At 38.7% G+C, this 25,096-nt stretch overlaps 3 protein-coding genes across 3 annotated transcripts in view; 2 read left to right on the top strand and 1 right to left on the bottom strand.

The window, feature by feature from the left end:
* LOC134853265 (tumor protein p63-regulated gene 1-like protein) overlaps positions 1-25,096 on the bottom strand; it is a 429,513-nt gene that overhangs the window by 371,652 nt on the left and 32,765 nt on the right. The window lies entirely within an intron of this gene.
* The window catches only part of LOC134853548 (tumor protein p63-regulated gene 1-like protein), a 454,277-nt gene that overhangs the window by 350,963 nt on the left and 78,218 nt on the right, over positions 1-25,096 (top strand). The gene's annotated exons all lie outside the window — the stretch shown is intronic.
* Positions 11,668-12,066, top strand: LOC134853544 (histone H2A-beta, sperm-like). The gene has a single exon (XM_063869543.1). It carries the CDS (start codon positions 11,668-11,670, stop codon positions 12,064-12,066), a length of 399 nt encoding a protein of 132 aa, XP_063725613.1.

Genomic DNA, 25,096 nt, shown 5'->3' on the forward strand with positions numbered 1-25,096 from the left:
GCGGTTTGAGCGGTTTTCCAGCAAGATTTGAGCGGTTTGAGCGGTTTGGGCGGTTTGGGCGGTTTTTTTGGAAAAAACCGCTCAAACCGCTCAAATCTTGCTTAAAAAACCGCTCAAAAACCGCTCATTTCTTGCGGTGATTTTTGAACGGTTTTTCAAGCAAGATTTGAGCGGTTTTTGAGCGGTTTTTGAGCGGTCTTCCTGGGTCGAGGTCCCAGACTCCCCCCGCTCCAACTTACCCCCCCCCCCCCGCCAACGTACTCACCCCCCCCCCCCCCCCCTCCCAACGTTCCCCCTCAACGTATCCAACATCCAACAAACCCCCCCTCAACGTACCCTCCCCCCCTCAACGTACATCTAACTCTAGTAAGGGACATCAACTCTAGTAAGAGGTGAGGGGGGACATCAACTCCAGTAAGAGGTGGGGGGGGGGGGGGTGGGTTGGTGTGCGATCTTATAATCGATTATTTTTGTTATTTTGTAGAAACTGACAATAAAAATCCTGACAGTATATTTGTTGTGTATGTCTAAAACATTGAACATATTCAGTAGAACAAATACAGCGAATATGAAGCTTCCAGCAAGTCAGCATAGACTAACGGAAAAGGCGTCTGACTTCGAATCAGAAGATTGCGGTTTCGAATCCCCCCGTGGTCGACTTTTTATTATTAAATCTTGCGCGGTTTTTGAGCGGTTTTTTTAGATAAACCGCTCAAAACCGTTCAAATCTTGCGCGGTTTTTGAGCAATTTTTTTAGATAAACCGTTCAAAAACCGCTCAAACCGCTCATTTTGAAGCAAGATTTTGAGCGTAATTGTCTAAAAAAACCGCTCAAACCGCTCAAATCTTGCTTCAAATTAGGTGAAAAATCTCGACTCGGGTAATAGTTTCGCAGAAAATTCAGACCACCAACATTCACATTTTTTTAACCCAGAATCAAAGCAAAGCTTCGCGCCATTTGCGATGCATCACAAACAGCATGACAGTCTAACCGACAGAAAGTGAAGCAAAGGCTGCATAAAAACTTCCAAGAAAAGTGTTCTGACTTTTGTCTTGCTTCTGTCTTCAATTAAGATAATTTCAAGAAACATGTCATACCTGCAGAAAAAAGGTATCGTTCTATGATACGATTTGAGACATAAGCTATGGTTAATACAGATAAGAAGAAACTGTTAACAACTTAAACTCGATTGGTAAAGTTTAACAACTTAAATTCAATTGGTATTCCTCGAAATGTTTTTTTTTCATTCTGCAAGTTCATCAAATCCGGCAAGTGCACACGTAGTTTTCTAAACAATGTGGGAGACGTCTTGAGAGGAACTAATCCTACCCCGTCGTATTTACAAATCTGTCAAAAACGTCTAGAATTTTCGAAAGATGCCATCGGTGAAAAGCGTCCATCTAGTCTGCTGCTTTCTGGTTTGCAATTTTATGTGTTGCGTACTTTCGGAGGTACAGCGGCAGCAGTTGCGAGAAACAAGCAAACCAAATCTAGCACCACAAGCCAATTGGAAAAATGGATCCATGATTTAGGAGGTACTTTCCTAACCAAATACAATGCTGAAACCAATCTTCAAGGACATTCCAAGACAGTTAACTGCTTGTTATGCTGAAAAAGGACAAAGGTTTGGTCAAAGGAACAATGACTGTAGAGGAACGAACGGTTGCAAAATCGAGTAGCTAAAAACGAGTCAACAAATGATTTGGAATCTAGTGATAATGGGCAAAAACCAAACGAAAGAGCTGGCAAAAAAAACTGTCACCTGCTGCCATCCAGTGCCGTAAATTTGCGGGTAGTGACTTCAAGTTTATGAAGCTAGAATACTTAGTTGACTCTTTTTACTCTGATTCAGTTATTGATCCGATATTTTACCAGCTAAATCCGGGGAGTAATTTTTTTAGCTATTTACTTTAATGACAAGCGACCACTTTTGATGGAGCAATGTGAAACTGGCGGTGAAAGTAAGGTTTCTGCAATCGTGGCTCTAAGGAAACGTAGAGCTGAAAAATCACCGCAGATTCAAAATACTGAACCCGAAGTACCCCCATAGTGTAGCTGAACAAACTCAGCTCACATAGTACGAAGGAACGGGAGAGCTGAGCTCCCTTGAAAGAATTAATTAGCTTGACGGAGGATGCTGACATCACAACAGCACAACCAAACGAAAGATCAATTTCCACGAGTTCAGTGTTAAAACGAGGTTCAAGTAACCCACGCTAGTTGTATGCCCCACATATCCCGTCGGGGGCCAATAACACTGGACGAGGGACGAGACGAAACCACTATTAACCGAAACAAACTGAACAAGTATTTACGAGGCTGCCGCCAACAACAACAACAACCATAGGCAAACGTATACGATCCATATGGCCATAGCTAGCTTTTGACCAAAGGAAACGGTTATGTACACGAATAATATCTGGTCACGTCGGCTGTTCGACGGATTACAAATCTCGAAATAATTGCTCTCTGCGTCGGAAAATGTGGCAGTGTGTTTTCGGGGCAGTGAGATGACCGTATCACACTCGAATTAGATTTGGGAATTGTCTCGTCGTGGCATTTTTTCTGGACTGCCTTTTCCTCTTTGGCTGGTAGTGTTTGGAATTGTTTTATCGCACTTCTTCGTTTTAGTGGTTTGAGATTTTTTCGAGCTGAACGTGATAGGTTTGAAGATTCGTTGTGGCCCTAGCGCTTTTCCATGACCTCTTCAATGTTCTTTGCCGGTTGGAGTTTCGGGCTTGATAAAGTAAATGGTTTTGTTGAGAGGTACTGGCTGGGGCTGTCGTATCTGTTTGCTTCACAATTATCGTTGGTTGGCTACTTGACACTGTTTATTAGCCTCGGTTGTTTTCCGTCTTCCCGAACCCACGCAGTGTGAGGAGAGTAGTTCAATTAATTTAAATTGTGCACCTAACACGTTTGAATTTTTCGTTTTACTAGCTTTTGTACCTGACTTTCTTGCCACTTTTCCCAATTTTGGGGTGACTGTTTTTTGGTGTCCCTTAAAGCGACTTTCTTTCCTAGCCTTTGTTTTTACTTTGTGGTAAGCCAACGTATTGGTTTCCGTGTTCTTATATCAGCGATATCGTTTTTTGAATTATCGGCTAGGGAAAATTGTTTAACATTTACCATATCATATGAGATGTTCTCGAAGAGAAGATGCGCACCTATTGGAAGTTTCTGCATCAGCGTGCGGTCAATTTTATGATCATCATCACTTTCAAACGTTGCTCTATCCGTGGGGCTCAAGTTGTAGGCACGTGCTGTCTATTTTTTCTTATTTCCAGAAATGCGGCCGTCCCTGTCTATGATAGTTTATTGACTGTCAGCTTGTGGTCCGCTGTGCATGAGTAGACCCGCTAGTTCGAACGTCGGTTCTGGTAGGGAGGTTTTGTCTTTGTACACTAAGCTAAATTCGTCCTGATCGCGATTCCATATGGCTTAGTCGGGGAGCGCGGGCTTCGTTAAGATTTTTTGATCTAATTACGAAAATTTTGTGTTTTCCCATGAGAAGTTAGATGCTTTTGGCGATGTGCAGATTATACTTAGAGGTGTGTTTGGTTTACCCCCATTGTGTGCCTCAAACGGCGTGAGTTTTGTTTTTGCATGTGGTATTGTGATACGCAATATCTTGAATAACTCTGCCACTTCTGAGGCAAGTTTGTACCGTTATTTATTTTTATCTTTTCTCATGACCGACAGTCTAGTTCTTAGGGTGCTGATCAACCTTTCTACCATGCACCATTGAGTGGCGGCCACTGACCGGTGCGAATATTCATTTTATGTTATTGCTTTTACAATACATTTTTTTGGCCCGAAACGCTTGGGCTTGGTCGCAAAGAACATTCCGTGGTACGCCGTAATTTACAATGTGGGTCAGCAAATTTTATAAGAGTGTCGGCTTTTTTGTTAGTGGCAACTTTTGCTGATGGGAATCGCGAGAAACGTCGACACTTACTAGGATGTACTTGTTACTTTCGTCAGGTAATGGTCCGTCAAAATCCAATTGGATTTCTTCATCAATGAGGTGAAACGGTTTTTCTCAGAAATATTCTTAAGATTCTTACCCTTCGCGCGGCAGTCTTTGCCGTTTTGGGCTGTTTTTACAATATCCCTGTGTAGGTGTGGATACCATACAGTTTTTGCAGCCTCCAACATACCTGACCTGGTTGTGTTAGATGTAGTGAATCTAGATTTATCTGCTTGAGTTGTTTGGGGTTACCACCCGGTCATCATATAGTAATACGCTGTCTCGTATCAAAAGTCTGTCTCGAACATTGTAAAATACGAAATTGTTTTTTTGAATGAAATTTGTTGCAGTGAAGAGAAAAATTCTTTTGACTGTTTTTCGAGAAGTGGGTTTTTCACAGTGAGTGCAGTTTGTGTTGAGCGCGAAACTGAATGAGCAAAGTTTTCTTTACGGTCGAGCTGAAACGTGCCTATAAATCCGTTTGAATTTTCGTTCATTTCTATGTTAGCCATATTGCTATCTTGGAATTCAAGGCTCGTAACGAAATTGTCGATTAGTGCAACTACAATATGTTCATCCCAGTATGCTGGGGGTTGTGGTTTTCCCACCGGATGAAGCAAAACTTAATCTACTAGGCCGATCTTTCTAGCAGAAAGGTGTTTGATATTAAAATCAAACGGTAGTAGGCGGTTTGTCCACTTTGTTAATCGGCTTTGAAATGTTTTGTTATTTTTGTTGATAGTAAAGGCACTAACCAGGGCCTGGTCGTCAGTAATTAGGGTAAAACGTCTACTGTACAAATACTACTTGAAAAATTCAACCGCGGCTAGTAATTCCAACTCATTTACGGAAAATTTAGTTTCGCATGTATTGAGAAATTCGGAGGCGTAAGCAACAGTAGCCCACCCGTCTGTCGTTTCATGTTCAAGGGCTGCTCCGATATCGTGACGACTTGCATCACATACAATTCTAGTTTCGCGTTGCTTATGAAGTGTCGATTTTCAGTGATGTTTTGAACTGCAGTTAGGATATTTTTGAACGCATGCTCTTGCTTTCCATTCCATGTGAAGTGTAACTTAGGAGCTGTAGATTAGAGTGGTCTTAGATGCGTGCATAACTGGGAGAGATTTAGTATAAATTTATTAAGATGGTGAATCAAACCCATAAAACTTTTAAGTTGTTCAAAATTTTTAGGGTGTTGAAGTTTTGTACTCGCCTCGGTTTTCCTGTGCATCAGTATCGCTCTGAATTGTTTTGTTACTAAACCCAACCACTCCGTACTTATTCACTAAAACGGCCAAGTTTTCTTGATCTAATTTATCTAAAACTTGTTTTAAATTCTTGATATGTTGATATTTTTTTCCGTGGGATATAATTAAGATGTCGTCAAGAAAAGCAAACGTGTTTTTCTCATTATTTAACGTTAGATCAATGGTTTTTGGGAACTCTGAGGGCATATCCGTAAGCCCATAGAATCCAGGTTGGAACTGATATGTTTCGGTCGGTTGGCCTCCTATTATGCTAATGTTCCAATGAGTTCTGGTTGTATCGCATTTAATTGACTGTATACATAGCGTAGGACAATTGATGAAAAGAATGTGGAACCGGATTTGTTTTTACCTAGGAGCACGTCAGCATAAGGCATTTGATAATAGTTTGCATGTATAGCCTTGTTGAAATATTTTAAATCCATCGCTAATTTGATAGTATGATCTTTTTTCACCGTTTTTAGTATCGCGCTAAAAAACTGTTTGTCATCGCATCTGTCGATTTTTACGATATGGTCTTGATCAATTAGAGATCATCCTGTTTCTTTTTCGACTTTTTCATAAGTATGGATCGGGATTATCCGCTCATTCTGCTGTGAGGCTTTTAAGTCGCTTAGAAATTTTGTGTGCACCATGTGGTTTTTGGAACGACCAATGCATGTGCACAGTCCATGATATCTTGATTTTACCCACTTGGTTATGAGTGCGTCTGAGTGTTCGGTATCGGATACAAAGTCCATTGAATTACCATTTGGCTTTTTTGAAAAAGTGGATGCCGAGAAGTGGTACGAGATTTCGTCTCAGGAATTTCGCTCGTTTATTAACTACCACAATGAAGGACGCGGTGTCGACTGTCCACGTCCCGGATTCAATCGGGGTGACGATTCTGCCGAATGAAGGGATCCTTTAGCCGTCATAGCACACCATTCTGTTCGCTTCGTCGTTTCGTCCCAGCTGCTGTCGTCTTGCCTGTTTTACTGTATTGTGCAGTGTGGTAGCTGTCTTTTTGTTGGCGAATGAAATTGGTGACCCCGTATCGGTGATGAAAAAAAGGTTGTTTTTCCCAAGCTGACTCTAATCAATTGATCTTTTAGGTCGTCTGCTGTCAATTATCTGCTTGCGGATCTTGGATACTCATCGCACTTATGCTTGTGTCATCTGGGTGGAGTAATTCCCATCAAAATCACGTTGCCGTCCTTGATGAAGAGATGTTGTAGTCTTATTCAAACGTCTTTTGTGGTCGTTGCCTGTAGTTTTACGTAGTTGACTAAGGTAGGCTGCCATGTCCGTGTCCTGAATAGATTGTTCTGGATCTTGTTCGTCTTTAATGGCATTGAAATAGGAAAAATTGCAAAGTATGGCGTAGTTTCCACCTTTTGTTGCATTTGTTGCAAATTTTATCCTTTGCTTGAGGTTGTATAAGGTGACCAAGTCCGAACGGATTTCCGCATTTATGGGAAAATTGATTTTGATTGGTTCCCTGTTGTTTATTTTCACCTCGTTGTGATAGCAGGCGACCTCTGTTTGCTCTTCGATGCGGTTCTGATCTCCCTTCTTTGTAAAAATCCAACATTCGGCTTTTATTCCCGTTTGTTGGGACGACGATGCAATTGTTCCTTGTTTACGTATTTGGAGTTGATTTTCCAGGTCCTTTTCTCTACGTATTGCTTATTCAAACACTTGTTCAGGGGTCTTCGTCTCTGCCAAAAGGTCTTTTTTTACCTCGTCATTTGTCATACCTGCTGTAAAGAGGTCCCTGATTGTTTCTGTTTCCAGAGTTTTAGCCTTGCAGTTTGGAATCTTGAAGTTCCCTTTTATCAAAAGTTTCGTGAGGCCACAGTGAAAATGTTCCAAAGTTTCTCTCTTTGCTTGTTTTCTTGTAAATGCCTCATATCTGTCAAAATTACGTTGCGGTCCTTGATGAAGAGATGTGTAGTCTTATCCAAATGTCTTTCGTGGTCGTTTCCTGTAGTTTTAAGTCAGGAAAGTGTTGACTGAGACGTCTTTGGCCTTCGTTTCCTAGGCTGAGTTAGATATAACTTCGAAACTTACTATCGACGTCTTCACATGGGTCCCAAATTATCAATTTTACTACAATTATTTTCCCATTGTACTCTTTTTTCTTGATTGCGGATGCCTCTATCTCTGGCCTGCCCTGAGTTTCCTCCTCTATCCAAAGTTCGTAACCAGGGTCTTGCGGTTTTCGAACTGGAGGTGGATCTTGTAGGAGTTTTTGGAATTTATTTCCGTCTTTCGCAACAATTCCCAGATATAGTTGCTGGTTCCATTTCTCCCATATGATCGGGGGTTCTGCCGAGGCTTTTTGCCAGAGTGGTGCAATACCTAGTGAGCTTTTTTGTGGTGATGTGCCATGTTTTACCCTCGGAATGTAGGTATTGCTGTATGATACGATTTGAGACATAAGCTATGGTTAATAGAAATAAGAAGAATCTGGTAAAAACTTAAATTCAATTGGTAAAGTTAGGATGTTTCGAATCTGGCCTCAAAATCACGAGAGAGACAGATACTCATAAGTAGCTATTGAATCTGTTATGAGTTGTAAAAGGTACTTAATTAAATCAGATACCTATATGTTTAGCTTTACATAAGTACGTAGGCTTAAGTATCATGATTAGGTGTCAAGTTAAGTTTAATGTTTCATGTTCTAGTGCAAATCGTTTCTTGATGGATATCCATTTTATCTGTACGGATAACAAAACACAATCCATTTAAGACAATTGAATATTAAAGTAGCATCGAATAAAGGCGACATTTTGAGATACACATCGAGCCGAATGAAAATTGTTTTCAAAATGTTTTAAAAAGTTTTCAACTCATCAAACACTTCAAAACGAGAGTGCTGATGTATTTTGAGTAGAAGGTGTTTATGCCAAATTAGGAAGCGTGGCAAACTAAAAGTTAACCTAAAAACAAAATACTGAAATCAGAGTTAATAACCTAACACCAACATAAAAAGCTGATTTCGAATATAACGAGAACTTAAAATTCTGACATGCTGAAACTTTGCTTCTTAGTTGATGGAAATACAGATGGACTTGACCATGAAATTCAGTCATCTTGTGACTAAAAATATTTTCGGTAACCAAGTCTAGTAACCGATTGCAACTCCCTTAAGAATTCAAAACACATAAAAAGAATTTGAGTAATGCGATGGCTGAGCTTTTCCCGGTTCCAAGTTTTTGCCTGTAATTTTCCAGACGAAGATGATGTGGATTTTTCCATTTTCCCATCATTGCAAAATTTTTAGCTTGTTGTTTTATGTGTTACTATGAATAAAAGTGTGATGTTACGATATATCGTATGAAGAATAACTCTAGTCACAATAATTAATTCTTTCATCGTTAAATTTTTTTTTGCCTGATGTCAATATTCAAACATTTTTCACTACTGAAATTGAAATGCGGGAAAAGCGGAGTAAAAAACCCCACTATCGAACCCAATTTTTAGTCAGTTTGGTATATTCTTTCATTCATCATTCATTTTATCTCAAAAGGGACCAGTATTGGAAACATTTGTCCCCTTCAATTTAAAAACAAACAACCTGTGGTTACAGATCTTCGAAGTTACCCCTGTTTTTGTTATAATTTACCAAGATTTATGGCCCAATTTTTGAACTGGGTACTAAGTATTAATTAACTGAGTCCTGTGTATTAAGCTTAGGGATAGTTTTTTCAAAAACATTTTAAGGAAACAAAAAGAAATAAGGCAAATATAGAAAAATCAACAAATGACGTGGCAGTTAAAAATGTATTTCCTTTCAGCTTCGCAATTTTATTTTCACTCTAGAATCAGTTTAAAAAAATGGGAGGGATGAAGTTGTTTAAAACTGAAAAAAGTGGGATAAAAAAGCTCTGCCTAGCACCGTTCACATTTTGTGAACCGATTTTGCATTGCTTAACAATTTCATAAAAAAAGAATTAGGTTCACATTTTGCTTGTGATTGGTCAATTGAAACCTTGTACTCTGATTGGTCAGTTTTGGTGTCAATTTGAATATCTTCTTTGTCAGGAGGAAAACATTTGTTTTTGAAAACACACAAATTTGTTTGTTGCCTTCATTTATGACTTTGAAAAACAAATTTATCCCTGTAAAAAATGTCAAATAATTTATACGTCGAAAAAAAAATATTCACATTTTGTGAACAATAGTTTGGTCTCTCCATGCATGGCTAAGAATTTATGTTCACAAAATGTGAACAGAATAAGGATATATAGATATTAAAAATTTTAACCAGGAGGGAGTGAATAAGAATGCTTGCTTGTGATTGGTCAATCGAAACCTTGTCTTCTGATTGGTCATTTTTTCTTTGAATATGAATATTTTCTCAATAAGGAGGAAAAATTTTCAGTCCAAAACACACAAAATTGCTTGTTGCCTTGATTTATAAATTTGAAAACAAATTGATCTCTGCAAAAATCGTCGACTAATTTATACATAGATTAAAACTGTTGATATTTTGTGAACAAAAACCAAAATTGGTCTCGCCATGCTTAAAAAGTTCGGTTCACAAAATGTGAACAGAATAAATATATTTATTGAAAAAAGTTTTACCAGGAGGGAGTGAATAAGAATGCTTGCTTGTGATTGGTCAATCGACACCTTGTATTCTGATGGGTCAATTTCTCTGTCAAAAAGAGTACTTTCTTAACAAGGAGGAAAACAGTTTATTCAAAAACACACAATTTTGTTGCTGCCTTCTTTTCAATTATAATTTTAAAAAACAAATTTTTGCCGGTAAAAATTATCAACTAGCTTAAATATTGAATAAGAATGTTCACATTTTGTGAACAAAATTTTCAACGTTCAAAAAACTGTCCTCTCCATGCATGGTTAGGAAGTTTTGTTCACAAAATGTGAACAGACTAAAGAAATGTTTATACCATGTTCAACTTAGGGGATGGGAGAAAGGATTGATTGTGTTTGGGAAGCTTTGTGAGGTTCAGAAGTTTCCTATGTGTTAGCAATAGATTCACAATTTGTGAACAGATTTGTTCAATATTTGATTTTTTCTTATTTTTGTAAAACAGAATCTTTCACTGCTGACCTTTCCTCAAACGCATCTTTGGAAACTTACACTGAAAACACTCTTGCATCATTCGTACAGCATCAGGCGAGCCCTTGAGTCTTGAAGAACAATGATGTGTTTGTCTTGCAGAAGTAACATATCCTAAAAATGTCTGAAACGTTAGCACTGGGAATTTTGACTTGGGCTATTATAAAAGATGGTAAAGAAATTTACAAATTACTCTTGGAAACTACAAAAATTTTGATGTTTTGATTGATAGCATGAATAAAGCGATACATATTTCTCGTGTTTGCTGGAATAAAAACCAACATAAAAATTACATTACTAGCAAAATAAACAAGTCTGGAATCTGGAACAGCAATCCAAAAATGATTTTTTTTTTTCATTTTGGAATTGAGCAGATCTCAGGATAAAATTCACATAGGTTGAATTCTGGTTGAACCAGCTTTTCCGATTGATATAGGACGTTGTCATCAAGCGTTCGTCTATTGTGCTTTCATATGTGGGTAATACAAAAGCACCATTGTTGAGAAGTTTTCAGCATTTCGACGCGCAACAAATGTTCTCGACGATTGAAAAACCCAATTCGTCCACCGGCAGTCTTCATCAAGTGTTTGATAGTTCACAGAAAAAAAATCGTGACGAAAAACTTATACATAATATAATGATTAAAATATGTACAGACTCTGGTGATTTAAAACCGTTTACATGTGTTGTTACAAGTTTTCGAACTTTCTGGTTTCAAAAAGGTTAACTTTGGAGATCTAATTTTGTTTCCATTTTGTTCGGCGTCTATGTTAAGCAAAAGGTTATTTTGATTGTTTGAAATATAGTATGAGTTTCCGATGAAAGATCAACTCACAGCAACAAAAAGCCAGGTTAAGTATTAGCGATTGGTCAAAAACTAAGTGTAAGCAACAAAAGCAGCAGGAAACATCAAGATACGAATCAAAAAGTATAAAAAAAACGCTGTGGACGATTTGACACAATCGAACATGGACGCTTCGTGGAATCTTGAGCGTCGTATTTGACGATTTGTCCTATTTGCCTTCGAAACTTGTAATTATAATGTCTGTCACTACATGAAACTGTTCAAGATGGACTCAACAGGATATTGGTTTCGAGTCAATCAAATGAGTCTTACTCTGGAAGAGTTTTCGGCAACGACGGCTTTAACTGGTTCAGTCATTGAGGCTATGTTAGGGCACGCAGGCCAGGAGCTTCGAGGTCAATTCGAGAGCATGCCAGCAAGCAATCATATCTTATTAACAAGCAACAATCGAGCCGATTTGAATATACTACCCTAAGACAAGTAGCCAAATTGTGGTAAAGTCAATCGTCAACCTACAGATTCTACCACAACAACTACAATAACAATACGATGTCAGGCAAAGGAGGAAAACCGAAGAGTGGCAAAGCTGGAGCCGAGGCCAAGACCCGATCAAGCCGAGCTGGACCGCAGTTCCCAGTTGGACGAATCCATCGATTCAGCCGCAAGGGCAACTACGCTGAGCGAGTTGGTGCTGCAGCACCAATCTACCTTGCTGCTCTGCTCGAGTACTTGACTGCTGAGATCCTTGAGCTAACTGGAAACGCTGCTAAAGATAACAAGAAGTCCAGGATCATGCACAGACACTTGCAGTTGGCCATCAGGAACGACGAAGAGCTGAACAAGCTGCTCCATGGAGTGACAATTGCTCAAGATGGTGTGCTGCTGAACATCCATGTGCTCCTGCGCAAGAAGCAGTCTTCGTCTCAGCCCAAGACTGACATGATGTAAATAGCTTCCACCTCTCAAGCTTTAACACCAACCCGGCCTTTTTGAAGGCCACCAACTTTAAAGTTTTGTCTTCTTATCCTGCCTAGCAGCCATAGCTGAGCTACGCAGAGCAAGCTAAGGTAGTCTAACAACACTAGCTAGCCTCGAATTCGACTGGCAGTAAAAAAGTGAATCTTAGTTGAGCTTTGAGCTGAGAGCCAATCAAAATTAAGTATTCTTCGAATATTCTAGTCAGTCCGAAGAGCTAATTCGAGCTCTGTGAATTAAATCAAAGTCGCACAAGCTCTTCTGAGCTCTCTGAGGTAGCTTGCTGAGTTTGAGAGCTCGAACTTTTAAATAGTAAGGCTACGTACGGGAGCAACTGAACAGCTAGCTCGAGCTCAATTTCCGGCTGCGTCATCCCAATGAGGGTGAAGCAGAGCGCAACCCATACCAGCTTAAGCTTGCTCTGTCCCTGGCTAATACAGTCTTCCTCTTGGCGTGTTTGGTGTAGTAAGAGCCTCACTGATCACGTTCTCCAAGTAGTTCTTGAATACTCCTCGTGTCTCTTCGTAGAGCAGTCCACTGACACGCTTGACACCTCCTTGCCGAGCAAGACGTCTTATGGCTGGCTTGGTGATGCCTTGGTTGTTATCTCTAAAGATTTTCCTGTGCCTCTTCGCTCCTCCTTCGCCAAGTCCTTTTCCTCCCTTTCCTCGTCCAGAAATGGTTGTTGCAGTTGTAGTTGATGTAGAAGTTGGGTTTGAGATTGACGAAAATCACTAGGTTCCTAACAATTCTGGACCGACTTCCCTGCCCTCTCATTGGCTCTCATATTAGCAGCCAATGAGAGAGCAGATAAGAAGCGGACCTCAACCGGAACGAAAACCTTTTTTCACGTAAAAACAGTTAGGCACGTGAAAGAGCAATTGAAAAATTTTTGAGCTCACCTAAGGTCTATTAGCTCGAGCTGGTCACTCCGAAGAGCTAATTCGAGCTCTGTGATTTAAATCTGTGTTTTTTTGGTGGCCCTTAAAGCGGCCTTCTTTCCTAGCCTTTGTTTTTACTGTGTGGTAAGCCAACGTATTGGTTTCCGTGTTCTTATATCTGCGATATCGTTTTTTGAATTATCGGCTAGTGAAAATTGTTTAACATTTACCATATCATATGATATGTTCTCGAAGAGAAGATGCGCACCTATTGGAAGTTTCTGCATCAGCATGCGGTCGATTTTATGATCATCATCACTTTCAAACGTTGCTCTATCCGTGGGGCTCAAGTTGTAGGCACGTGCTGTCTATTTTTTCTTATTTCCAGAAATGCGGTCGTCCCTGTCTATGATAGTTTATTGACTGTCAGCTTGTGGTCCGCTGTGCATGAGTAGATCCGCTAGTTCGAACGTCGGTTCTGGTAGGTAGGTTTTGTCTTTGTACACTAAGCTAAATTCGTCCTGATCGCGATTCCATATGGCTTAGTCGGGGAGCGCGGGCTTTGTTAAGATTTTTTGATCTAATTACGAAAATTTGTGTTTTCCCATGAGAAGTTAGATGCTTTTGGCGATGTGCAGATTATAATTAGAGGTGTGTTTGGTTTACCCCCATTGTGTGCCTCAAACGGCGTGAGTTTTGTTTTTGCATGTGGTGTTGTGATACGCAATGTCTTGAATAACTCTGCCACTTCTGAGGCAAGTTTGTACCGTTATTTATTTTTATCTATTCTCATGACCGACAGTCTAGTTCTTAGGGTGCTGATCAACCTTTCTACCATGCACCATTGAGTGGCGGTGACTGACCGGTGCGAATATTCATTTTATGTTATTGCTTTTACAATATATCATCAACTTTTTGGCCCGAAACACTTGGGCTTGGTCGCAAAGAACATTCCGTGGTACGTCGCAATTTACAATGTGGGTCAGCAAATTTTTTAGGGGTGTCGGCTTTTTTGTTAGTGACCACTTTTGCTGACGGGAATCGCGAGAAACGTCGACACCTACTAGGATGTACTTGTTACTTTCGTCAGGTAATGGTCCGTCAAAATCCAATTGGATTTCACCATCAATGAGGTGAAACGGTTTTTCTCAGAAATATTCTTAAGATTCTTACCCTTCGCGCGGTAGTCTTTGCCGTTTTGGGCTGTTTTTACAATATCCCTGTGTAGGTCTGGATACCATACAGTTTTTGCAGCCTCCAACATACCTGACCTGGTTGTGTTAGATGTAGTGAATCTAGAATTTTCTGCTTGAGTTGTTTGGGGATTTCCACCCGGTCATCATATAGTAATTCGCTGTCTCGTATCAAAAGTCTGTATCGAATATTGTAAAATACGAAATTGTTTTTTTTTGAATGAAATTTGTTGCAGTGAAGAGAAGAATTTTTTTGACTGTTTTTCGAGAAGTGGACTTTTCACAGTGAGTGCAGTTTGTGTTGAGCGCGAAACTGAATGAGCAAAGTTTTCTTTACGGTCGAGCTGAAACGTGCCTATAAATCCGTTGGAATTTTCGTTCATTTCTATGTAAGCCATATTGCTATCTTGGAATTCAAGGCTGGTAACAAAACTGTCGATTATTGCAACTACGAAATCTTCATGCAAGTATGCTGGGTGTTGTGGTTTTCCCACCGGATGACGCAAAACTTAATCTACTAGGTCCATCTTTCTAGCAGAAAGGTGTTTGATATCAAAATCGAACGGTAGTAGGCGGTTTGTCCACTTTGTTAATCGGCTTTGAAAAGTTTTGTTATTTTTGTTGATAGTAAAAGCACTAACCATGGCCTGGTCGTCAGTAATTAGGGTAAAACGTCTACCGTACAAATAATACTTGAAATATTCAACCGCGGCTAGTAATTCCAACTCATTTACGGAAAATTTAGTTTCGCATGTATTGAGAAATTTGGAGGCGTAGGCAACAGTAGCCCATCCGTCTGTCGTTTCTTGTTCAGGGGCTGCTCTGATACCGTGACGACTTGCATCACATACAATTCTAGTTTCGCGTTGCTTATGAAGTGTCAATTTTCAGTGATGTTTTGAACTGCAGCTAGGATATTTTTGAACGCATGCTCTTGCTTTCCATTCCATGTGAAGTGAAACTTAGGAGCTGTAGATAAGAGTGGTCTTAGATGCGTGCATAACTGGGTGAGATTTAGTATAAATTTATTAAGATGGTGAATTAAACCCAAAAAACTTTTAAATTTTTCAAAAGTTTTAGGGTGATGAAGTTTTGTACTCGCCTCGGTTTTCCTGTGCATCGGTATTGCTCTGAATTGTTTCATTACAAAACCCAACCACTCCGTACTTATTTACTAAAACGGCCATGTTTTCTTGGTCTAATTTATCTAAGACTTGTTTCAAATTCTCGATATGTTGATATTTTTTTCCGTGGGATATAATGAAGATGTCGTCAAGAAAAGCAAACGTGTCTTTCTCATTTTTTAACGTTAGATCAATGGCTTTCGGGAACTCTGAGGGCATATCCGTAAGCCCATGGAATCCAGTTTGGAACTGATATGTTTCGGTCGGTTGGCCTCCTATTATGCTAATGTTACAATGAGTTCTGGTTGAATCGCATTTAATTGACTGTATGCATAGCGTAGGACAATTGTTGAAAAGAATGTGGTACCGGGTTTGTTTTTACCTTCTGGCGCTGATTGCGCTACATTACGTAAGATCACGTCAGTATAAGGCAATTGATAATAGTTTTTATGTAATGCCTTGTTAAATTACTTTAAATCCATTGAAATTTGATAGTATGATTTTTTTTCACCGTTTTTAGTATTGCGCTAATAAACTGTTTGCAATGGCATCTGTCGATTTTTACTATATGGTCTTGATCAATTAGAGATCATCCTGTTTCTTGTTCGACTTTTTCATAAGTATGGATCGGGTTTATCCGCTCATTCTGCTGTAAGGCTTTTAAGTCGCTTAGAAATTTTGTGTGCAACATGTGGTTTTTGGAACGACCAATGCATGTGCAGAGTCCATGATATCTTGATTTTACCCACTTGGTTATGAGTGCGTCTGAGTGTTCGGTATCGGATACAAAGTCCATTGACTAACCATTTGGCTTTTTTGAAAAAGTGGATGCCGAGAAGTGGTGGGAGATTTCGTCTCAGGATTTTTGCTCGTTTATCAACAACCCCAAGGAAGGACGCGGTGTCGACTGTTCACGTCCCGGATTCAATCGAAGTGACGATTCTGCCGAATGAAGGGATCCTTTAGCAGTTACAGCACACCATTCTGTTCGCTTCGTCGTTTCTTCCCAGCTGCTGTCGTCTTGCCTGTTTTACTGTATTTTGCAGTGTGGTAGCTGTCTTTTTGTTGGCGAATGAAATTGGTGACTCCGTATCGGTGATGAAAACAAGGTTGTTTTTCCCAAGCTGACTCTAATGAGTTGATCTTGTAGGTCGTCTGCTGTCAATTGTCTACTTGCGGATCTTGGATACTGATCGCACTTATGCTTGTGTCATCTGGGTGGAGTAATTCCCATCAATTAGAGATCATCCTGTTTCTTGTTCGACTTTTTCATAAGTATGGATCGGGTTTATCCGCTCATTCTGCTGTAAGGCTTTTAAGTCGCTTAGAAATTTTGTGTGCAACATGTGGTTTTTGGAACGACCAATGCATGTGCACAGTCCATGATATCTTGATTTTACCCACTTGGTTATGAGTGCGTCTGAGTGTTCGGTATCGGATACAAAGTCCATTGATGAAGAGATGTTGTAGTCTTATTCAAAAAACTTTTGTGGTACTTTCCTGTAGTTTTAAGTAGTTGACTAAGGTAGTTTGCTATGTCAGTGTCCTGAATAGATTGCTCTGGATCTTGCTTGTCTTTAATGGCATTGAAATAGGAAAAAAATTGCAAAGTATGGACGGATTTATGGGAAAATTGATTTTGATCGGTTCCCTGTTGTTTATTTTTACCTCGTTGTGATAGCAAGCGACCTCTGTTTCTTCTTCGATGCGGTTCTGATCTCTCTTCTTTGTACAAATCGAACAGGTTCGGCTTTCATTCCCGTTTGTTGGGACGACGATGCAGTTGTTCCTTGTTTACGTATTTGGAGTTGATTTTCCAGGTCCTTTTCTCTACGTATTGCTTATTCAAACACTTGTTCAGGGGTTTTCGTCTCTGCCAAAAGGTCTTTTTTTACCTCGTCATTTGTCATACCTGCTGTAAAGAGGTCCCTGATTGTTTCTGTTTCCAGAGTTTTAGCTTTGCAGTTTGGAATCTTGAAGTTCCCTTTTATCAAAAAGTTTCGTGAGGCCACAGTGAAAATGTTCCAAAGTTTCTCTCTTTGCTTGTTTTCTTGTAAATGCCTTCTATCTGTCAAAATTACGTTGCGGTCCTTGATGAAGAGATGTGTAGTCTTATCCAAAAGTTTTTCGTGATCGTTTCCTGTAGTTTTAAGTCAGGAAAGTGTTGACTGAGACGTCATTGGCCTTCGTTCCCTAGGCTGAGTTAGATATAACTTCGAAACTTAATATCGACGTCTTCACATGGTATCCCGTCCACGGTGGGTCCCAAATTATCAATTTTCCTACATTTATTTTCCCATTGTACTCTTTTTTCTTGATTGCGGATGCCTCTATCTCAGGCCTGCCCTGAGTTTCCTCCTCTATCCAAAGTTCGTAACCAGGGTCTTGCGGTTTTCGAACTGGAGATGGATCTTGTAGGAGTTTTTGGAAATTAGTTCCGTCTTTCGCAACAATTCCCAGATATAGTTGCTGGTTCCATTTCTCCCATATGATCGGGGGTTCTGCCGAGGCTTTTTGCCAGAGTGGTGCAATACCTAGTGAGCTTTTTTGTGGTGATGTGCCATGTTTTACCCTCGGAATGTAGGTATTGCTGTATGATACGATTTGAGACATAAGCTATGGTTAATAGAAATAAGAAGAATCTGGTAAAAACTTAAATTCAATTGGTAAAGTTAGTTTGTTTCGAATCTGGCCTCAAAATCACGAGAGAGACAGATACTCTAAAGTAGCTATTGAATCTGTTATGAGTTGTAAAAGGTACTTAATTAGATCAGATACCTATATGTTTAGCTTTACATAAGTACGTAGGCTTAAGTATCATGATTAGGTGTCAAGTTAAGTTTAATGTTTCATGTTCTAGTGCAAATCGGTTCTTGATGGATATCCATTTTATCTGTACGGATAACAAAACACAATCCAGTTAAGACAATTGAATATTAAAGTAGCATCAAAAACAAATTTTTTGAAGCCTTAATAAAGGCGACATTTTGAGATACACATCGAGCCGATTGAAAATGGTTTTCAAAATGTTTTAAAAAGATTTCAACTCATCAAACACTTCAAAACGAGAGTGCTGATGTATTTTGACTAAAACGTTTTAAGTTAAATTAGGAAGCGTGGAAAACTAAAAGTGAACCTAAAAACAAAATGCTGAAATCAGAGTTAATAACTTAACACCAACATAAAAAGCTGATTTCGAATATAACGAGAACTTAAAATGCTGACATAATTCCAAGAATTTGAAGATCTCAATCTTGTTATTAGAAAAAGTGAAGGTACGCGAATCTTAGGGTGTTGCGAATTTTGCCTCTGATTATGGGTGCTCAACTTCTTGTAGCTTTCGAGATATGGCGTTTTTCATGATTTTTCAAAAAAATTTCAAAATCTTAGGTTTTAAAAATTTCCAAACCTATGAAGTGTTGTTGAAAATTCTCTCAAAGTTTGCAAATCCTACCTCTGATTATGGCTGCTCAAATCCCTGTAGTTTTTGAGATTTGACTTTTTTTGGTTTTTTCAAAATTTTTCAGAAAAGTTAGATATAAAAAGTTTTATAAAACTGAAATTACCATCTCTGTAGCGAGACTCTGTCAGAGTAATTTCAGGAATTGCGAATTTTGCCGCCATATATGACTGCTCACTTTCAGGGAGTTTTCGAGACATGACGTTTTTTATGATTTTCTCCGAAATTTTCAAAAAAAAATAATGTTAAAAAATTCCAAAAATTCGAAAAACTCAATCCCGTTATTAGAATCTGTGAGGGTACTCTCAGGGGGTTGCTAATCTTGCCTCTAGCTATGCATGCTCAAATTCTTGTAGTTTCCGAGATATGACGTTTTTTTGGGTTTTTTCAATTTTTCCAGAAAAAATTAGGAATAAAATTTTTTATAAAACTTGAATTTTTCATCTCTGCAGTGAGGCTCTGCTAAGGTACTCTCAGGAGTTGCGAGTTTTATCTCCCAATTTGATTGCTGAAATCCTTGTAGTTTTCGAGATATTACGTTTTTTATGATTTTCTCTGAAATTTTCAAAAAAAAAATAATGTTAAAAAATTCCAAAAATTCGAAAAACTCAATCCCGTTATTAGAATCTGTGAGGGTACTCTCAGGGTGTTTCGAATCTTGCCTCTAGCTATGCATGCTCAAATTCTTGTAGTTTCCAAGATATGACGTTTTTTAAGGTTTTTTCAATTTTTTTCAGAAAAATTAGGAATAAAAAATTTCATAAAACTTGAATTTTTTATCTCTGCAGTGAGGCTCTGTTATGGTACTCTCAGGAGTTGCGAGTTTCATCTCCCAATTTGACTGCTGAAGTCCTTGTAGTTTTCGAGATTTGACGTTTTTTATGATTTTCTCCGAAGTTTTCAAAAAAACTTATTGTTAAAAAATTGCAAAAATTTGAAGATCTCAATCCTGTTATTAGAATCTGTGAAGGTACTTGAACATCAGGGGGTTGCAAATCTCAGGGGGTTGCAAATCTTGCCTTTGATTATGGGTGCTCAAACTTTTGTAGTTTTTTGAGATATGGCGTTTTTATGATTTTTTCGAAAAATTTTCAAAATGTTAGATTTTAAAAGTTTCCAAAACTATAAAGATCTCAATCCTGTTGTTAAAAAATTGTGAGAGTAGTCTCAAGGTTCGCAAATCCTACCTCTGAATATGGCTGCTCAATCCCTGTAGTTTTTGAGATATGAATTTTTTTGGTTTTTTCAAAATTTTTCAGAAAAGTTAGATATAAAATTTTTTACAAAACTGAAATTACCACCTCTGTAGTGAGACTCTGTAATGGTACTCTCAGGAGTCACGAATTCTGCCGCCATATATATTTGCTCAAATCCAGATAGTTATTGAGACATGACGTTTTATATGATTTTCTTCGAAATTTCAAAAAATAATAATGTTAAAAAAATCCAAAAGTTTGAAAATCTTAATCCTGTTATTAGAATATGTGAGGTTACTCTCAGGGGGTTGCAAATCTTGCCTCTAGCTATGCGTGCTCAAATTCTTGTAGTTTCCGAGATATGACGTTTTTTAAGGTTTTTTCAATTTTTTTTAGAAAAACTAGTAATAAAAATTTTCATAAAACTTGAAATTTTCATCTCTGCAGTGAGGCTCTGTTAGGGTACTCTCAGGAGTTGCGAGTTTCACCTCCCAATTTGACTTCTGAAATCCTTGTAGTTTTCGAGATATGACGTTTTTTATGATTTTCTCCGAAATTTTCAAAGAAACTTATTGTTAAAAAATAGCAAAAACTTGAAGATCTCAATCCTGTTATTAGAATCTGTGAAGGTAGGCGAACCTCAGGGGGTTGCAAATCTCAGGGGGTTGCAATTCTTGCCTCTGATTATGAGTGCTCAAATTCTTGTAGTTTTTGAGATATGGCGTTTTTTATGATTTTTTCAAAAATTTTGGGAAGGACCTGGGAACTTGAATGTATTAGACAAGTTGATCCTGCCTCATCGAGAAGAGTCTAAGGAGACAACGAACGAGTCAAACGAGTCATCAAAGAAGATAGAGCCAGGCACTTGTCTTGATCTGGCAGCAGGAGGTGGAGAACACTCTTTTGATGCGCGATCTTGCGTGAGGATACAGTAGTTTCAAAGGAAAGATCTAGCCACGTGGTTTGGTGATATTAGAGGGGAGGAGAAGAAGAGGTGCAAATACGAGTGCACCACTGTGAAATTGGTGACGGCACTGGGATTTCTCTCGAGAATGTGAAGTCTCGAATCGCTGGAAATGCTAGATTCAGAACATCATCTGGTGGAGCGTTGAGTGTGGAGTCTTAGCACGGAGTGCTGCAGATGATCCAGAAGTATGTTATGAGGTGGAAAGCCTGGAAGCAGAAATGGGTTTCCCCGTGAGCAAGGCCTACAGCCTGCCGATGAATACGAAATCTCTAGTGCGATCAGTCTGGGCGAACTTATGCAGAGACCATTGTCCACTGCACATGTCAATGGCAGAAGCGTCTAGCCAGAGGGTGTTGATCGACTGACAAGAATCGACCAGAGGGTGTTGATCGACTGATTAGCTACTTCAAAAGATGCTGGGAGCGGTGGCAGGACCCAGGGTGGAAGACTTGAGTGATATCTGGGGAGAAGAACTCGTGAGTTTGGAGAAAAAGAATACTCGTGATTTCGAAAACCAAAATGCGATTGGCAAGACGATTAACAACACACAAGCTGTAGAAGAAAATTATGTGACACACGCGAAGATGATGGAGTTTGAGCCTTTGCTCGAGGCCTCTGGAGAGCGTAACCTCGGGAGCATCAATCTAACACACGGAGAATACCCATGCCACTTTCTCGCACAGACTGTGTGGTATCCAGAGTAGTCGAACTTCTGCTTGATATGGGACATTGGAGAGATTCGGTCGATAGGATTACCTGACCAACAACAAAAGGTCACCCTCTTCGTGGTAAGCTTGGTGTTGGTGATGCGATGGATTGAAAAGACATAATAAAGTATCGGGAACCTAAGGCATCGACAGTTGAGGCAAAACACGCTATTGAATCTTCAAAGAGACTTGAGTTGTTTGAGACTACCTGCAAATTATTCGGTGTCCTCATGGAAGTAAGACACGTGTGGAGCCGCATACGATTCTTCTCTTTCAGCAACGCTGAAGTCTTGGCTAAATGCTTTGATGATGAATCACATAAGAAAGCATCAGAAGGAGTATCGCCAGTTGGTAGCCGAGATAGGTCCAGAAACCTTCAAGAGAGCGCTGCTCACTTATCGTAATCGGATAACCACGGGATGGAAAAGGGTTGGTAGAGTGTTTAGAGATAATACCAAAGCAAGGGAGTCGATACTGGAAGAATACCTAGCGCAGAATGTGAACTTGAGCTTACATCACTCCTTTTGTTTGAACAGAAAACCCAAGGTGAAACAACTAAAAATTCAACCGAGAAGATTACAAGAGTAAAGAGAATGGATGCAGGCCTATGAACAACTGAAGGCATGGGTGGATATCGTGATCAGTTCTGATGATGAGGAGAAATTGACGAGGCAGATCACGGTGTCGAGCGGATGTGGACCCAGTACTTCGAATACAGGGGGTGGGAAGTGAGCAGGGTGCTCGGGATGGATTCTCGAATCTTGAGTAGGGAAGAAAATGGGGACTTGCGTGTGAAATCAGATGAAATCTGAGGGCATGGAAAAGAAATTTTAACATATAGACTATTGTTATCTAATATAATATATTTATTTATATATGAAAAATTGCATGACATTTTTTGACTGGGTTGAATAAGATAAACTTCAGAAAAATAGCGTACAAAGCTCAAAATCCAGATTGCAGTTGGATGAAGATTTTGATTGCTGTTTAGCTATAGAATGACAATTTTACAAGGCTGTGAATTTTGGGGATGTAGATAAGGTTGAATCTGCCGCAAGCTTCTGTAAAATACCACTGGCAGTCTATCTGGAGGAACTCGATACTCTGGAGGCTCACCGACATGACGACGACGGGCGAGGGGACATCGATCTTACTTTTGCACGTTTAATAACAGAATTTTTTCACCTTCAAGCTATGTCGTATAATGAAATGGTTAAGATTTTTTTTCGATTTTCCAGCCTAAATTCAAAGTTTTTTCATCAAGTTTGAGTTTAGCAACCCAAAAGTAGGATATTGTCAGAGTTCTCGCAGGTTTCGCGATTCTGGCCTCCATATATGTATAACCATATCCTTTTAATTTACAAGAAAGGCAATTTTCGAGATTTTTCAAACATTTCCAGAAAATTCAATACCAGAAAAATTCTCAATTTTTGAATTTCTCACCCTACAGTTGGGTCTGTCCGGATACTCTCAGGGGTTGCGATTCTTTCCTTCAATTCTCACTTCTCAAATCTCAGAATCCATTCGATATATGACGTTTTTTTATGATTTTTCAAAAAATTTACAAAATCTTAGATTTTAAAATTTTCAAAAGCGTTGAAGATCTCAATCCTGTGGTTGGATATTGTGAGAGCACTCTCATGATTTGTAAATCCTACCTCTGATTATGACTGCTCAAACTCCGGTAGTTTTCGAGATATGACGTTTTTTATGATTTTCTCCGAAATTTTCTAAAAAAGATAAATATAAAAAATTCCAAGAATTTGTAGATCTCACTCCTGTTATTAGAATCTGTGAAGGTACGCGAATCTCAGGGTATTGCAAATCTCAGGGGGTTGCGAATCTAGCCTCTGATTATGGGTGCTCAAATTCTTGTAGTTTTCGAGATTTGACGTTTTTTATGATTTTTTTAAAAAATTTTCAAAATGTTAGGTTTTAAACATTTCCAAAACTATGAACATCTCAATCCTGTTGTTGAAAATTGTGAGAGTACTCTCAAGGTTTGCAAATCCTACCTCTGAATATGGCTGCTCAAATCCCTGTAGTTTTTGAGATATGAATTTTTTTGGTTTTTTCAAAATTTTTCAGAAAAGTTAGATATAAAAATTTTCACAAAACTGAAATTACCATCTCTGTAGTGAGACTCTGCCAGGGTAACCTCAGGACTTGCAAATATTGCCGCCATATATGACTGCTCAAATCTAGGCAGTTTTCGAGACATGACGTTTTTTATGATTTTCTCCGAAATTAAAAAAAAAAATGTTAAAAAATTCCAAAAACTTGAAATTCTCAATCCCGTTATTAGAATCTGTGAGGGTACTCTCAGGGTGTTTCGAATCTTGCCTCTAGCTGTGCAGGCTCAAATTCTTGTAGTTTCCAAGATTTAACGTTTTTTAAGGTTTTTTCAATTTTTTTCAGAAAAATTAGGAATAAAAAAATTCATAAAATTTGAAATTTTCATCTCTGCAGGGAGGCTCTGTTCGGATACTCTCAGGAGTTGCGAGTTTCACCTCCCAATCTGACTTCTGAAATCCTTGTAGTTTTCCAGATATGATGGTTTTTGTGATTTTTTCAAAAAAACTTAATTGTTAAAACATCCAAAAGTTTGAAGATCTCAATCCTGTTATTGGAATCTGTGAGGATACTCTCAAGGGTCGCAAATCTTGTGTCTGAATATTGCTGCTCAAAATCTTGTAGTTTTCTAGGTATGACGTTTTTTTAGTTTTTTTTTCAAAATTTTTCAGAAAAGTTACGTATAAACAATTTCACAAAACTTGAAATTTTACCTCTGTACTGAGGCTCTGTCAGGGTATTCTCAGAAACTGCGAGTTTTGCCTCCCAATTTGACTGCTCAAATCCTTGTAGGTTTCCAGATATGACGTTTTTTTTTCCAAAAAAACTCATGAAAAGCAAATCAATTTTTTTTCAAAGTTTGAATTTCCTAACCTGTAGTAGTTGGGCGGCTGTCAGAATAGTCTCAGGGGTTGCAAAATTGGCCTTTAATTAAGAACGCCCATATCATTTTTGTTTGAGAGATACGACGATTTTTGTGATATTTTTTTTGGAAAATTTCAGAAAACTCAAATTACAGAATAATTAGTTAAAGTGAAATTCCCAACCCTGTAGTTGTATTTTTTTTAAAGATTGCAAATATTGCCATCAAAAACGACTTTTCAGATTTTGGTAGTTTTTGATATGTGAATACCTTTTGTCAGAAAACTTGAGGTGAAGTGTCTCAAAATTTGAATTTCCCACCGTTGTAATTGGGTACTGTAAGAGTACTCTCAGGAGTTGCAAATCTTGCGTCCAAATGCGTCTGCTCAGTTACATTCAGTTTACCAGAAGTGATGTTTTTTAGTTCATTTTAATTTTTTCGAAGAACTGACATAAGACTTCACAAATTTTTATCGTTCTTCAAAATTTGTATAAAAATTTGTATGTTTTATACTTGAAAAACAGGTCAGTTGACAATTCC

This window comes from Symsagittifera roscoffensis, chromosome 8, assembly GCF_963678635.1.
Source record: "Symsagittifera roscoffensis chromosome 8, txSymRosc1.1, whole genome shotgun sequence".
NCBI lineage: Eukaryota > Metazoa > Xenacoelomorpha > Acoela > Convolutidae > Symsagittifera > Symsagittifera roscoffensis.